Source organism: Pempheris klunzingeri, chromosome 3 (genome assembly GCF_042242105.1).
Source record: "Pempheris klunzingeri isolate RE-2024b chromosome 3, fPemKlu1.hap1, whole genome shotgun sequence".
Taxonomy (NCBI): domain Eukaryota; kingdom Metazoa; phylum Chordata; class Actinopteri; order Acropomatiformes; family Pempheridae; genus Pempheris; species Pempheris klunzingeri.
Window position 1 is genome coordinate 13,959,017 of NC_092014.1, and position 15,570 is coordinate 13,974,586.

The 15,570-nt window shown below is 40.4% G+C and overlaps 3 protein-coding genes across 4 annotated transcripts in view; all 3 read right to left on the reverse strand.

Moving 5' to 3' along the window:
- LOC139199313 (intelectin-like) overlaps positions 1-9,077 on the reverse strand; it is a 31,200-nt gene extending 22,123 nt beyond the window's left edge. Inside the window, exon 1 of the mRNA XM_070828361.1 lies at positions 9,025-9,077. Coding sequence (XP_070684462.1) covers positions 9,025-9,077 — 53 coding nt within the window. The remainder of the gene's footprint in view (positions 1-9,024) is intronic.
- chrna9a (cholinergic receptor, nicotinic, alpha 9a) lies at positions 1,371-5,797 on the reverse strand. The gene is made up of 7 exons (XM_070828105.1): positions 5,746-5,797; positions 5,403-5,548; positions 4,034-4,188; positions 3,755-3,935; positions 2,526-2,877; positions 1,648-2,258; positions 1,371-1,541 (listed from the first exon to the last, which is right to left on the reverse strand). The coding sequence occupies exons 1-7, from the start codon at positions 5,789-5,791 to the stop codon at positions 1,371-1,373; spliced, it is 1,662 nt and encodes a 553-aa protein (XP_070684206.1). The 5' UTR covers positions 5,792-5,797.
- A 1,946-nt stretch (positions 9,078-11,023) lies between the features above and the next one.
- On the reverse strand, positions 11,024-14,617 carry rhoh (ras homolog family member H). Of its 2 annotated transcripts, none has more exons than XM_070827842.1 (2): positions 14,460-14,617; positions 11,024-13,221 (listed from the first exon to the last, which is right to left on the reverse strand). In XM_070827842.1, the coding sequence occupies exon 2, from the start codon at positions 12,726-12,728 to the stop codon at positions 12,141-12,143; it is 588 nt and encodes a 195-aa protein (XP_070683943.1). In that variant the 5' UTR covers positions 12,729-13,221; positions 14,460-14,617; the 3' UTR covers positions 11,024-12,140. The 2 variants fall into 2 exon arrangements, with proteins under 2 accessions (XP_070683943.1, XP_070683942.1); XM_070827841.1 differs by having other exon boundaries at positions 11,024-13,224.
- Between the last annotated feature and the right edge of the window lie 953 nt (positions 14,618-15,570).

The window sequence follows — 15,570 nt, forward strand, 5'->3', positions numbered from 1 at the left end:
GTCCTTAATGTATGATTATAGTCTATTTGTTCTGTAGAAGCTCTTGGGGGAATGGAAATGTCTTAAGAAATTAAACCAGGTTCACTGACTCGCTGTTGCAGAACTGTGTGTAGAGCTTCATGCTTTGTATGTGTGTGTGTGTGTGTGTGTCCTTAATCACGCTTTATATGATTTCCAATAATTACATACATGTCATTATCCCAGAAGAGACACAAAGGCACATTCTTACCTGCCTGGTACTGATTGATTTATGTCTTCATCCATACTGACTGTTAATGTCGGATGTTAGTTCATCTTTCTAACCAGATGAAGGGAAATGACAACTTGTAGATGCAAAACCAATGATTATACAGAAAAGGTGTGAAGTAGTGAAAACAGAATTTATATGCAAAAAGCCAGAAATTTGCAGTTTTACTAAATGTATACATTTATCATGTACAACAAATCAGTGTTGTAAAATTAGCAAAAAAGGCTGGGACAGTGACTAAAACCGTATTTAATGACAAGATATCAAAGGGATTATTTTTACTGGACCACTGAGCAAAGCGTAAGTTAACCAAAAGTACATCCACTGCTCCTGCTCTGGAGGTACGCTTTAATGTCTGAGTGTTGTATTAAAAGGTGAGGGATCTTAAGAAAGGTAAACATTCACCCTCTCCTTCAGTCTCACATTCAAGTATTCACGATTTATGTAAACCAATTTCTTAACATCTAGACTGGACAAAATGCTCCACCAATTTTTGCTGGCTTTTAATCTATTTACCTTGCACGCTACTTCATGATGATCAGCATAAAAAGGGTCATGGGATCTGCCCTCTTTTTGATTAGAAATAAGTTTGTTTTTATGGGAAGCTTATTCAGATCAGGCCTCGCATTGTAACTGACTTTGGAAAACAGCATCATCTGGTTTCCTAAAACGTAATGTAAGTAATGTAATGCCTATAGCTGGATGTCTGGCTGTAAGCTCATAAATAATGGAGAGTCTATGCATGTTCAAGGCAAGACCTAGATTGTCTTACCGCCCCACTGCTCCGTCACACATGCAAGCACACCTGACGTTAACTAACCGAGAGGCTTTGATGATGAATTTCATGTGGTTAAATGGATGATTTGTGTGTGGTGACCTTGTCCTCTTTATGTCAAAGCAAAAAAACAACAATGAACCTGTACAACCACACACACATACACACACACACGCACACACAGACACAAAACACAATACCGGCATATAAAAGGCAATTTCATTTTAGACAAAAACAGTTTTGATCCATCTGATGTTCCTTAAAGTAAAAATGAGGTGACTCTTGAATAAATCTGAGGTCCAGTAATAATGGAGTATCAACGTTATTGTTAAGGTGATAAGGGACCTGTCAGGATGCCTTGGCAATGATAAGGATGCTCATGAGGAAGACCATGACGAAGAAGATCCACATGAAAAACCTATCCATCACCTTGGCAACCTTCTTCCACTCTGCTGCCTTGACACAAGTAGCTCTCTGCTCGCGGAAGCAGTTGGCGATGTACTGGATGTTCTTCACCACCTGAGGAGGAGACAGAGGGATGAACTAAAGCAAGCTCTTAAAAGAACTTTAGAGGAAGAGGAGTCATCAGATGAAGGGAGTAAAACCGTGTGCTCTGGTGATGCACCTGTTTGTGTTGGAGGCAGGGGCAGCAGCAGGGGCAGGTTGGGACTTGGAGTTTCTCTGAGGGAAAGAGGAGCTGTTCCTTCAGCCCTCCGTTCAGGTGCTGCAGGTTTTGTGGATGAGGAAGGGCCTGGTAGTCCAGGTCATTCCTCCTGATGTGGTGGTAGCGCTGTGCGTGCTCTCGCTTCCCCTCGCCCCTCTCCAGCCTAGAAGCGTGGTTGTTATGGTTGTTGTAATGGTGTCGGCTGCTGTTGGCGTTGCCGTTGGGCTGGTTTTTGGGATGCTTGTTGTGATGATGCATGCCGTGGCCGTTGCTGTACTTGTACTGGTCACTGTCGTGGTGGTAGATGCCGTCATGGTAACGGTCATCACGGTAGCTGCTCTTATCGCTCATAGGTTCCTCGGGGTACAGCGGGGTCCTCTCGCTCTCTGGCGTGGTGCAGTTCTCCCCCACCTCGTAGACGAAGAAGATTTTGGACATGTAGTCTATGATGAGCACCTTAGCCCAGTGAGGGACCGGCTTGGCCTCAGCACCACAGAAATGAATGTTCATGATGAAGATGGTGAGAGAGGTGGAGGCTGTGATCATAGTCATGGTGGCTATGTAGTACTTCCCTAGAGGACAAAGAAAATGAGAGGATTTATTACAGGGAAATACAGTCAATGAAAAATTCTGCATGATAAAAAAGATGAAAATAAGATCACAAGACAACATTATGAGATAAAAAGTCAAAATCTAGTTTTTGTATCTCATAATGTTGACTTACTGTAGATATTTATTTTCATAATCCATCCATTTTACTCTTTTCCAGTGGAAATGGGCTTCTATAGTTTAAATTGTTCAATGATGAGGTAAAAGTGAATGCTAAGAATAATTCAAACCTATATAGGGCATGCTCTCTGCAGGAGGCATGCTCTCAGCCACCAACAACTGGAACACAGTGAGCGCCAGCAGCACAGTGACCCCGAGGGAAACCTTCTCCCCCGAGTCAGCCGGCAAGTAGAAGCCCAGCGGGGCCAGGAACGAGATGAGGAAGCAGGGCAGGAGTAAGTTGAAGATGTAGAAGGAAGAGCGGCGCTTCAGGAGCAGCGTATAGGTGATTTCAGTGTAAGGGTCGGAGCAGCAGCCGTACATCATGACGTTTCTCACTGCCGGCATGCCGTGACACTCCCACTCCACGTTGTCCACAAAGTCAGACAGGTCACCGCTGTCCATACCCAGACTGATGTCCACCTGCACAGAGGACACACACGAACACAGAGAAAGTTGTGGGTATCCACACACATATGAATACACCCATATCAATCTAACAACCACAATGATGATTACAAGTTTCTATGTGTAAATCCCTCTACATATAGTTTAAAAAGATGAGTTATTCACATTTTATTTATCTGTGTTATGGTCAGAGGAACTGGAGCCAATAATAGGCTGGTACTTGACCTATGCTGTTACAGGGGCTAACATTGATAAATAGGCACTAAACCTACAGTATAAATAATCTGGAGTTTCTATTCCACCAAAGCGAGCAACATGTAAACCAACATATAAGTAAGAAAAACATTTTGCTCCTAAAAATGTTTGGCCGTCATACTATTGATCTCTATGAAGCTCAAAGTTTCAAAGTGACTTAAAGCTACTTGCAGAAAGTGGATACAAGTTGTGAACTTTGACCTTTTAAGATTTTAAGGAGATAATTCTCTGTAAGCTCGTCACAATGAGCGACCACTCTCATATTGTCACAACCTTTTTCACAGTGTCGTTTACTACATTATCATCATAAAAAATATCAATTATAGCTGCCTTAAATATTTAATAATATTTTGGTAATAGCATGAGTGTTTCAAGTATTCTGTAAAAATGGTTTGCATTGTTCATATGGGTGATTTGGTATTTTTATCAGCTGTGAAAGCTTTTCCCCACTGGAATATATGGTAGCCATCTGAATTCCAACTGACTCCATTAAAGGAAAAATATAAATGCTTCAAAAGCCACATTTGAACAGTAAGAGTGTGGGCAGAGCATCACTTTTTAAGAGCCAGTCATCATTTAACATTATGACCAGTCTTTAACATGAACATGAACGTCTCATCCCCCTGCTTAAACACACCTGGTTGCCGTTGTAGGTCCAGGAGCCAAAGGTCAGGTTGCACTGCTGCCAGTCGAAGGGGAAGTAGGCGACGTCCACCACACATGTGCTCTTCGTGATCGCTGGGGAGTCCCAGATGATCTCTCCATTATAACGCAGCTTCACATTAGTGCTGGACGACTCTGCAGACTCATCATCTGCTCTACACAGACATACAGAGGGAGGGACACATTTGTAGATGCGTGCAAGCGATCAGAAACAAACAAAAACACGTATTTTAAGTCTGTTCTAGTCACTGACTTGTTGTACAAGACGATGTCCGGCTTCCAAACCAGGTCACTGGGGATGTTGATCATCTCAAGGTCGTCATAGTCCTCCTTATCCCACTTCAGGTATGCATCATGCCAGACCTGCCTGATCCACAGGTACGTGGTTAGCACCTGGTTCCTCTCATCCTACACACACACACACACACACACACAAATACATTTAGAGGGGGAGAGGCAAAATGTCTGAGAGGCTCACAGAGGTGTAAATTAAACCTGCAATCTGCTCCTCGATAACTAATTCAAACAGACCACATGCAATAGTTTATACTCCACTACGATGCTGTTCACTGCTGGCCTCTGCTGGTCTCTACAGGAGCAGAACACTGTTAGTTTGTACACTATCAGAGCCAAACATTTGTTCTGTAGCTCTTAAAATAAAACCAAGAGCAAATTAAAATTACTCCACTGATTTACACATCAAAGTTAATTCATTAGTCACTTGGAGGTGTGCACAGCCTGTGAAAACTGTCGTACTTTGTCTTCTGTGGCTCTGAGGGAGCTCTATCAAGTCTGACTCAAAAGAGATCATCCGGATATCTCAGTTCAGGAATGGAGACTGTAAGTTTGTAACTGAAAGGTTTAGTTACAAACGGAGGGTGTGGAGTTTGGAGAGGGTCTAACAAAATTAGCAATACAGTTGCATAAAGGGACCCATGTCTCCCACTTCATGACAGTGAAGTACTTAAAATTCTGGTGTAATCCTAAAAGATTTGTTTGACTTTGACCTATGTCAGTCTAATTCAGCTATAACTGGTTCAACTTAATTCATATTTCTTATCAACATGGTTCTGTAAGTCTTTTACTGCTTAGAGCATCATCACCTCAGTGTGCTTTTCTCTTCACAGCATCTTATTTGCTAACCATTGATCTTGAATCTGTGGCAGTTATACATGAGCCATAAATTACAACAATAGATGTGATCTCTGTCTTCCTATAATCACCATAATCAGTTGTCAATTAGAAGTTTATCCTCTCAAACTCTGAAGCTGCCACAGGTTAGTCCACCTTAACAACTCGTGTTGAGGGCCAAGCATTGATCAGATCCACAGAAGGGTCAAAAATATACATAGGTTTTTTTCCAATATGTTTGTAATGACTAACAAAATATTCAGTATAATTTCCAAATAATGTTAAGCTGCAGCTATAAATATATACATAGTTTTAGTCAGTGTCTGTGTCCTGTAGCTTTAATGAAGAGTTGAAACCAGATGACACAGAATATATGTATATGTGAAATTGTCATCCACAGTGAACCCATCAGAAGATTTTATTCTGTGGTTAAAGAGCCGGCCTGTAATGTAGGGGTTTGGGTAATGACACATATTTTCCTCTCCACTCACCATATCTTTGATCTGTGACAGGGTGATCTGCAGGGAGACATTGAGGGCTTTGTCTGTGTCCTCTACAGGTCTCAGAGCGTTGGAGTAGTCCTCCATCAGGTCATTCAGAAGTTTGCGGGCATAATGACCCTGAGCACCATGGGACACTAAGGGGGCAAGAGGAGAGCGGAGGCAGGTGGGCGCAACACCAAAGGTTACAACAGGCAGGAAAAAAAAACGGAATGGAATATGGAAAAATGTCAGAGAATTGCAGAGAAAAGAGCAGAAAAGGCAGAGTTGGCTTTACAAACACAGAACAAACTTGTGTGATGATTGTCAGATATAAACATCATGCAGAACTGACCTTGCACCAAAAGGCTGATCCAAACCATCAGCACTGCCTTCCTCATTTTCAACCAGTCACAAGCCGAGGGATCAATTATTCAGCAAAGCAGTCGCTGAGACAGCCAGGGTCCAAATCCAGAGCGTCACTCTATTCTGATCTCCATTTCTCCCCCTGCTGAGGCTGAACGAGCAGAGACCACAGAAAATTCGAGAAATCTTACATCCTGTCAGAAGCTCTGAATGCTTCGCTAGCTGTTAGTCGCAGTTCGCCTCTGTCACTGTCTCTCTGTGTGTGATCGCTGCTCTGGAACAGGACCTGGGGCTATCACTCACACACACACACACACACACACACACACACACACACATATACAGGTACACTGCAGTATCACATAGCACACAAGGACTGGGAGAAACGTGATGCCTGCAGCTCTATCCACTTGTGTACAAGACCACAACCAGCTGTATGACACACACACACTGAACCTTATTGCATTACACTGCTAATGACATGTGTCAGTCGCACACATACAGTGACACTTTCTTACCTATGCTCAGGTCATCCAAGATGAACACACACACAAACACACGTCAGTGAGGATGTGACACATGTCATACACGGTACATTGCAATGAACTTCACACAGATCCAGGATCAGGTTTCACCATGTAAATAGGAATCTTTAACATAAGAACAGTGAAGCTTTACACTGGTTGAAGATCAGTGATACGAGTAGATTTCATCCTTTCTTTGTCTGTAGGTCGTTGAAGAGATCAGTAACCACAAAGGGAGGCCAACTAATCAACCTTTGTAAAACCGACCTGCAGTTGTAACATCTGTAAGGTTTGGAGTATAGCGTGGACCATTACGGGAATATATTAGTATGCATAAAGCCTCATTTGTGTTACATGTTGTTTATACTTTGTCTTATATTATTTATGTATTTAGAAAAATTTGTCATGTTGTTTAATGACAGAATAAAAATACCAGGTTAAAGTATAATCGTGTATTCAAGAACACTAAACTATAATAATAATATTACAAATAGTGCGACTGAGAAGAAAAAGAAGATGAAAAATAGTAAAATGTAAACCATGTGCATCTGGAAAAGAGCAGGGAGCAATGTACATATTATCATTCAAAAGGGCAACAATAACTTTAATTCTCTTTACATGCATTGAATCAGCATTTTGTCTAAATTTACCCGTGGGTGTTTTTCCACCTTCAATTCTTTTTTGCTTAATTTTTTGAATATTGTCATTAAATGTTCAAAAGTTTGAGAAGCAGCTCAGTAAACCAAAAGGTTTCTGATTAAATATTATTCTAAGTCTCATTCTCCACTCAACAAGTCGTGTCAAGGTTCCCTATGAAGGTGGAAACAGTAGGAGAGCTGCTTCCTAGATGGTGTAGATGTGAGGCAGTTGTCAGCCGACTTTATTTGCAATGGTTTAAAAATATAGTGTAATTTCATTTTAGAAAATCTGTATGGCATGTAGATAAATGTTTCTTTATATGTTGGATCATATGTACAGTAAATCTGGACAGACACTCAGAGCAATCACTACTGTTGACACTATTGTTTTAGAGCTGCATTTGGAAGCAATCACTATATTCATGATATTCAGTATATATCTTTAATATGAGAACCACCAAGGTCAAATGTTGTGTTTTTATTATACAAGGCAGCTGCACCAAAAATCTGAAAAAGCACAGGATCCGTCTCTTATCCTCATCTATTCATAATTTAATCTGAATCTCAGTGCTTCACCTCAAAAGAAGCCAACAGGGTCCTTGTAGTTTATACTAAAATGTAAACTACTGCATCAGTCTGACATTGTCCTTTTGCAGAGCACCACTCAGAGTGAAATTATGTGTTAATGTGACACTTAGTTTCTGTGGTACTGAGCTCGCACAGAACAGGTGTTTCCTGTGTGTGTGTTTCTGTGTGTGTGTGTGAGAGAGAGAGAGACAGAGAGAGAGAGAGAGAGAGAGAGCGAGAGAGAGAGAAAGGCAGACATAAGGAAACAGGCTAAATGTGTGTTTGTATGCTGAGCACTGAAAAGTATAACATAATGTATGCACTGTACAAAAAGAGGTGGCACATTGAGCTTGGTAAAAAATAATAGTGCCGTTTATCAGAGGTGTGTGTGTGTGTGTGTGTGTGTGTGTGTGTGTATGTGTTGATGTTGTTGCAGTTAACTGGGGAGAGATACTGGGGCAGAAAAGGAAAGAGAATGAGGGAGCTTCAGAGGGTGAGGCATTAAGGGAAAGAAAGGGACTTTATATAACAATATATACTTATGCACACAGACTTCACCAGCTTCATACAGCTATCAGTAATGTTAAGTGAACAATGCTCGCCCGCCGTAGGACAAGTCATTTTAGGTTTACAGGACTTAAGTAACCTTTAGCAGTGTGTGAAAGTCTGGTGATACTTGTATGTATTTTTCTCCAACATCCCTCAAAAAAATTAAACCAACAATGAACTGAAGCGACTAACAAGTATTCTCTGAGTAATTCTCTGAGTCTGAAGGGACATATTGCTCTTTACCACAGAGCTACATTCTGGGTGACATGGTCCTTCATTGCCTTTTTTTTACGGAAGACACTTTGACATATCACAGTATCAAATCAGCATCAAACCATCAAATTAACGATGGCTGAATTCCATTTAGCTACATCAGTTTCAGGGCCCCGATTTTGTCGTCTCACTGTAGCACTGTAAAAGTAAAAGTAAATTCTACAATGCAGAAATACTCTGTTACAAGTAAGTCCTGCGCTCAAAATACCGTAGTAAAATAACCTCAGATCCTAAGTAAAAGTACAAAACTATTATCATGAAAATATCATAATATATTGGTACGTTAGATTTTCTATAATTACTGCGAATCTGTAAAGTAAAAAGTATAACATTTCCCCCTGAAACATACTGGAGTATAAGTATCATATAATGGAATTCAAGTGAAGAACAAGTACCTTAAATACACAGTACTTTGCACCACTGTGACTGGAATAGGATTTACTGAGCATGACAGAGAACTGGCTGACAACAATCAGCTGATTCACTAGTTATAGCAGATAAAGCACGTGTGGCTAGTACCATTAACCAAGGCCCTGTTCCATTTAGCTGTACTATTAAGTCACACCAATGAGCCAGTATGTACAATACCACAACGCCTGTGCTCCTGGGGTAAGACATGTCAAAATGTCTGCTGTGAAAACGGCCTGTTCATCAGCTCCTTGGATAACACATCACAGGCTCTTGAGAAGTAAGTAAGCTCAACCACTAATCGCTGACTCTGAAGTGGCTCTTCTGTGTGTGTGTGAGACACAGAGAGAGGCATAAGGCATTGTGGTAGCTGTGGGAAAGAGCAGGATGAGAGAGTAGGCAGGTTAGACTCTGACAGTGTTTCTCTGTGTCACTTGTGATTCAAAAATTACCAACAGACTCACAGAAACTGTTTAAATGAATACTGAAGTTTGATCATGGGACTATATTACCAGACGATATGTAATAAACTCAAGAAGAGAGCCGTTTTCTGAATAATTTTCTTCATACTTGAGTGTCTGATGTCTTGCCATCTGCGTCACATGGTACAGTCCTCAGTGTCCTAATGAAACAACTTGTGAAAGACAATTATGATCTGAGCTTTATTATGATAATAAATACTATTATTACAGTTATTACTTCCAATAAGTCATCAGTATGCACCGACATATGCTGACTGTTTGGGGATTTTTGTCAAGTTAAGCTAGAGAGACTTTCATAAAGTGCTCCAGCTGATGTGAGGCTCCTGTGTGTGCGGTGTCTCCATGACGTCCTCCACGAGTGTGAATGGATGAAGGTTGTGCATGTAAGCACATGTCTGTGTGTGGTCATAAGAGACTGAATGAGTGAACGAGGGTGAGAACTGAGTAACTTATGGTCGGTGTGTGTGTGTTTGCACAAGTTAGACTATATAACATGCATATGTATGTGTGTGTGTGTGTGTGTGTGTGTGTGTGTGTGTGTGTGTGTGTGTGCTGGGATGTGGTTAGGTGTTTTTCAGCGTATCCTTTAAAAAAGCCTGTATTGTATCTCTCATCCTCGGCAGCTATGAACACCACATGAGATAGAGAGATGTAGAGAGAGAGCGGGAGAAAATGTGAGGGGGGTGGGGGGGGGCAGCTTTTCTCAGCATTTTCCTGGTTGTTTGCGATTCCTTGTCATCTTTTTTTACACTTTCATTACCATTCAGCTTCAGAAAAAAACACAGACTAGTTGTCTTAAACATCCTTCATCCCCTCACATGCATATTCAAACCCTTAAAACACACGTATGTCACATTTACAGACATACTGTATAAACTGTTAGTACAGTATATAACTCTGTACTGGTGTGTATTATGCTCAGAGGGTGTCATATACATGTACAGATCCTGAAACCCTCTGAGGCATGTTTGACTTGACTTAACATGGAATCATATCTTTGGTCTAGTCTACATCACCTTATGACTAGACTAAAACTGTCTCTCTCATTCTTCGTCCCTTTTTCACTGAGATAATTCTGTTTTTTAACTATGCAACTCTTACCTTGTTTTCATGTTTTCAATCATGCATTCAGGAATACTGTACGACAGACACATAGCACACGTGTGTGAAAGCCTTGTTTGACGTCTTTGTTAACAAAAATCGTTTTGAACTAATTATCATTTAAGAAGTTACCTGTGATAGTCTTGTCAATAATCTTGTCTTGCTGGCTATACGCCTCCAGAACAATCACAATCGGAATCATATGTCTTTAAATATCTGTAATTATATAATTTATATATTAACTTCTAATACAGTGTGTATCTGAATACAGATTTCACACATAGGTTTAGCAAATGTTGCTGTAATACTCCATACAGTATGTATAAAATAGATAAAATTGGCTTGAGTGGCTGTAATGATATAAGATCATACATAGAAAGTAGACCAGATGTCCACAAAGCAGCTTACATTATTGTTATAGAGTTTTTTGAGTGAAGATAAAGTGTTGGTCAACTAAGGTGCTTTATAATGAATGCATATTTATATTGAAATCCAACATAAACTCCTTCAAAAAGATTTTTAAAAAAAGGGATTGCAAGAGGAGATAAGACGGCCATTGTTACGAAAAACGACATATTTCAAACGCTTGCAGCTCATTAGGTGATTTTCCCAGTTTTAGACTAGCTACGTCCCTCTCATATTCAGTCAGTCATTCGCTCTGTACACATAAAACTGTGCTGATAGAAATAAAACACTGTGTCAATGTGTCAAACGCTTAGTTTTAATTACAGTAATAATTAAACAACAGGGACAGTTTGCAAGTTATACAGATAGCAGGTCATATATTTTTCTTATATTTTCTAAAAGGTGGTATACAGTTAAATAACAAAATACAAATTTAAAAAATCAACAATATGTGGCATATAATTTTAAAGATGTTTTGTTAAAGATTTTTTTAAATAAACGCAAATGATATATATTTATATATATAAAATACACCAATAAGCTTGAGAAACAAATAGCATGTAGACATGTCTGTCTGCTCTTTGACCTATTGACAGTTTACTTCAAGGTCACATCTGATAAAATGTTATATCCTACAGAAATAACTACTAATATATACTAGACTATATACTACATGTTGAGCCCACTCATCAAAAACAGCAAAGACACTTTAGGCTCTATATGCACTAACACACACATTTCTTATTCTAAACAGTTTGAGTCGTCAACAAGAACTCGCCGTTATTTACTGATTTCATATTAAGAGAAGATTTGGGAGCATAACAACAGACTTTTCCTTGTTCGATTTTGACAAAAGTGCGGATGATACTTTTGTCAAAAATTCAATCTAACTGTAAAAATTACTTGGTTGTGTCATTTTATTTGTGGTATTTAAGGCACTTATTTAGTTTACACTGCGGTTCAAAAGTTAATTTGCTAATCTAACCACAAACTGAGATGTTAAGATAATTTCCGAGTTGAGACACAACATGCTGCATCAACATTAAAGCATTAAAAGCTTTAATTTAAGTGAGGCTTTCAAAGCAAAACATCTTAATGGAAACCAAAAATCTCTCCATGCTCCACTTGAAACACCTCCATGTGATGTACTGCGGTGCACTTAAAAAGACAGATTAGAAGAACCCTTTTCTTTAGGTCTTACCCTGGATCACACAAAAGTAGAACGTCCACCTGTGTGGAGTCTTGACTAAATCAATGTATTCTGATTTTTAAATATTGTTAGAGTGTGGGGGTGCCTGTTAGTGAAAATAATCCTATGTATACAAGTACACAACTCTTCTTGTACCTCTACAGGCCCTCACTAAGTTTGAAGAGCACACATTATTGAAAAAAGTCATCCCATGAAGGCTCAGGTGCCCACCAAGTCAAGGTCAAAGGTCAAAAGACCTTACACTGGTTCATGCTGAACATCCGTCGCCTGGCCTGCTTTCTGGCCTGGTTTACGGCCGTCCGCACTGCATACTCAAACACCTGCTGCACACCGCGGTTGCTTAAAGAGGAGCACTCCAGATAGCCTTTAGCGTGGACTTCCTGAGCGACACGTCTCCCCTCCGCTGCTGAGATGCAGCTGCTCCGATACGCCCCCACTTCCCGCAGATCCGTCTGGGTGGCCACAACCAACACTGGCACCTTGGGCAAGTTCTCTCGAACCTCAGCGATCCACTTATACTGGATGTTGGCCAGAGAGTTGGGGTTGGCCACAGAGTAGCAGAGGAGGACCACGTCGGCCTGCTGGTAGGATCTGGGTCGGATCTGTTTGAAGCTGTCGTTGCCCGCCGTGTCCCACAGCCCAAGGCTGATCTGAACCCTGTCCATGTACACCTCCACGCCTGTGTTCTCAAACACTGTGGGCTTGTAGGTGTCAGGGAAGGTCTCTGAGGTGAAGCGGACCAGCAGGGCCGTCTTCCCCACGGCACTGTCCCCCACCAGGACACACTTCACCGACATCTCTGTGATGCCGTTCATGGCTGCCTCTGACACTCAGCGGATGTTTCTGCTTCTGTGGAAAAAGTCTTAAGGATAGTTTTTCAGGAACTTGTCGATCTGGAGAAGCACAGGCTTCCCGAGGAAGTCAAAGGCGGCGATTGCTCTGTGTGTGCTGTACTTCCGTGTACAGGTGGTAGTTTTCATAGCAGGTGATCTGTAGCCCTGACTTGTGCTAACTCCATTTATGGAGATTTCAGCGGTCATTAAGCGGCCTCAAATGTCTCTCTGTTCAAAGTCCTTAAACATCACTCATATAGGTATTACAGTAGTAGGTATGTACAGTCAGCGGTTCTCCAGCTGTGAGCTTTACACACTCTTCACATAAAGACCAAATTCTTTAGGCCCCCTCGGCTCATCTCACTTCTGCTGGGACTCTGCAGCGTGGTCAGGTTCTGGTCCTTCTCTCTGATGATCAGGAGGGCCGTCATTCTGTCCAAACAGGTCTAACCTCACACAGTCGAGGAGGGGAAACCTACTGAGGAAGAGAGAAGAGAGGATACGTTACGAACATGCGCTAACTGTAAGCACCCTGGGGTCTTACTAAGACACGACAAGACACTGAAAAATTGTAGCTTTAGGTTTCACCTCACTAAAACCTTTATTATACTAGTTTCTCCACACAGCTGACAGATTCTTCTCATACAACATGGACGATGAGCAGCATGGCTGTAAATACGATATGTTTTGCAAGACAAATAAGAAATATCTGCTTAAACAATTAATTCAACTGTGGGAGTACTGCATGAGGTAGATGACATCGACTTTCGTTTATGTGATAATTTCTATTTACAGAAATAAGGGTTAAAGTATGAAGCATTAAATGTATCACAAGGTGCTGATCAAATACGGAAGTAAAGATTTGTGTGTTTGGGCGTGACCCAGAATTCAAAGCTTGATCCCGAGGACTTTAACTGGGGTCAATTACCAACATATCCATGCTTGCTGTATCATCTCACATGTGACCTGTATGTCTTGAAGTACTTTCTGCCTCATAGCCAGTCGTCATTCTGCTGTTTGCACCATAAACAAACATCTGGTGATGGATGTGGAGGTCTCTCTGCGTCACTGTTTGACGCTGTGAAGATCTTAATGGTTGATTTTTTTATCTGCTTGTGGTTTCTTCTCACGACTTCTTTGCTGCATTTAATTAAGAGTTTGAAAATTACGGTAAAGTACCAGAAGTAACAAGTCACCACCTCAAAACCACCTGCCATGACACACTCACTTACACACAGTCATCTAAATGGAAAGACCTCCATCTCCATCACGTAGACGGGACACTTTAATCATTGTTTTCTCCACTATGCAACTGTCAAAAATATCTCACAAGGGGAGGTCTTAGTTTTTTACGGTCAGAGCAAGAATGAATAAATGAATAAATAAAGAAATAAAGAAATAAAGCAAGGCGACAAGGATCTAACACTCAAATGCAACTGGAAGCAGTTCTTACTTCATGTAACCACGTTTTTCGTAAAGTTTACAATAAAATGTTATCTCACACATTCATGGTTATCTTTTTGTCCTAATGTGAGAATAAGAATACACCCTGAAGATCTCCTTGTTCATTTTAAAGTTTTAATGTCAAAACAAATTTAGGTTTTTCCCCACATTAAGAAACCTTATTAAGTTTACAACTAGAATAGAATAGAATAGAATAGAATATGTTGTATGAAGACAAACTAAAACAAGGACAAAGACAAAGAAAATTACCTTTCTTGTCAGGCTTGTCAATCTTTAACAGGCGGATGCTCGCTGCCGCCTTTGAAGACTTGAAGACAAAAAGCACACAAAGCCTCTAAACTCCAGCAGAAATTTGTTATAAATTATATTACCCTGCTGAACTGGACACAATAAAGCCTCACTGCAAAAATCTATATAAACTAGAGAGGAATCAGGCACAGAGACAAAATATCTTGGCACTAGTCTGCCAACGCTGGGGTCGGTTGAGTGGAGGAGGGAGGTGAGGAAGACAAAAGAAAAGTAAAATACATCCGCTAGTTGGGGTGAGGAGGAGTGAATGAGTTTACTGCTCGCCTCCCCCACAGCAGCTGTGCTGCAAAATATGGGTGCTTTTTTTCTCTCTCTGGTGGATTTGTACCATTTTCTGTAGCAAAAGTGGCCCAAATAAAAGATTTTAGAGGATCTCAGGCTGCCTTTGTATCCATTGTGGTCGACCGAGAGAGACACAAACCAGCAGACAATTATATAACTATTACTGTATTGTGAATTATTGAAGAGGAACTGCACAATAAAGTCTTTACAGCCGTAGGGGAGAACTATTGCATATGTTAAAGTTGTATTAAATCATTTTTTGGCACAAAATCAGACATTTTGCCTCAAGTGATGTAATTCAGGTCAGTATCGGTTGGGTTTAAAGACTACAAGATTGAAAATAGAGAACATCTGGAGATGTGGATTTAGAAATAAATTAGTTTACCAGACCACTGTAGCCCTGTCAGAGGTCAAATGGCATTGTGGGTAATGAAGGCAACTGGTTTTGACAAGGTAAGTAAATTTCTTTGCATTTTGATTTGCTTTTCAGTAATGATCTGCTTCCATGAAAATGAGTAAATATGTCATGATAACAACATACACTCCATTTTGAAATGTTCTAATTTGTGGTTTTACCTTCAACTACATCCCAAGTACAAGGATCCCATATAGTCTTCTCTAAATCACTCTTTCCCACAATGGGCTACCAAAGCTACTAAATTCCAATTAAATCATGTGGATGTGATTTCAGATTTTGAAATATTACCATATGTTGTGAATAATAATAATAAAAAAAAAAGACTTACAGAAAGCATAACTGTAAACAGCA

Bases quoted from the DNA above. Each gene is read 5' to 3' on its own strand.
- chrna9a (XM_070828105.1), bottom strand. From the start codon at position 5,791: ATGAGGAAGGCAGTGCTGATGGTTTGGATCAGCCTTTTGGTGCAAG. The intron at 4,189-5,402 runs GTGAGTGGAGAG...GTGTGTGTGTAG, and splicing joins TGTCACAGATCAAAGATATG to GATGAGAGGAACCAGGTGCT. The intron at 2,259-2,525 runs GTTTGAATTATT...TTTGTCCTCTAG, and splicing joins AGAGAGCATGCCCTATATAG to GGAAGTACTACATAGCCACC.
- rhoh (XM_070827842.1), bottom strand. From the start codon at position 12,728: ATGAACGGCATCACAGAGATGTCGGTGAAGTGTGTCCTGGTGGGGGAC.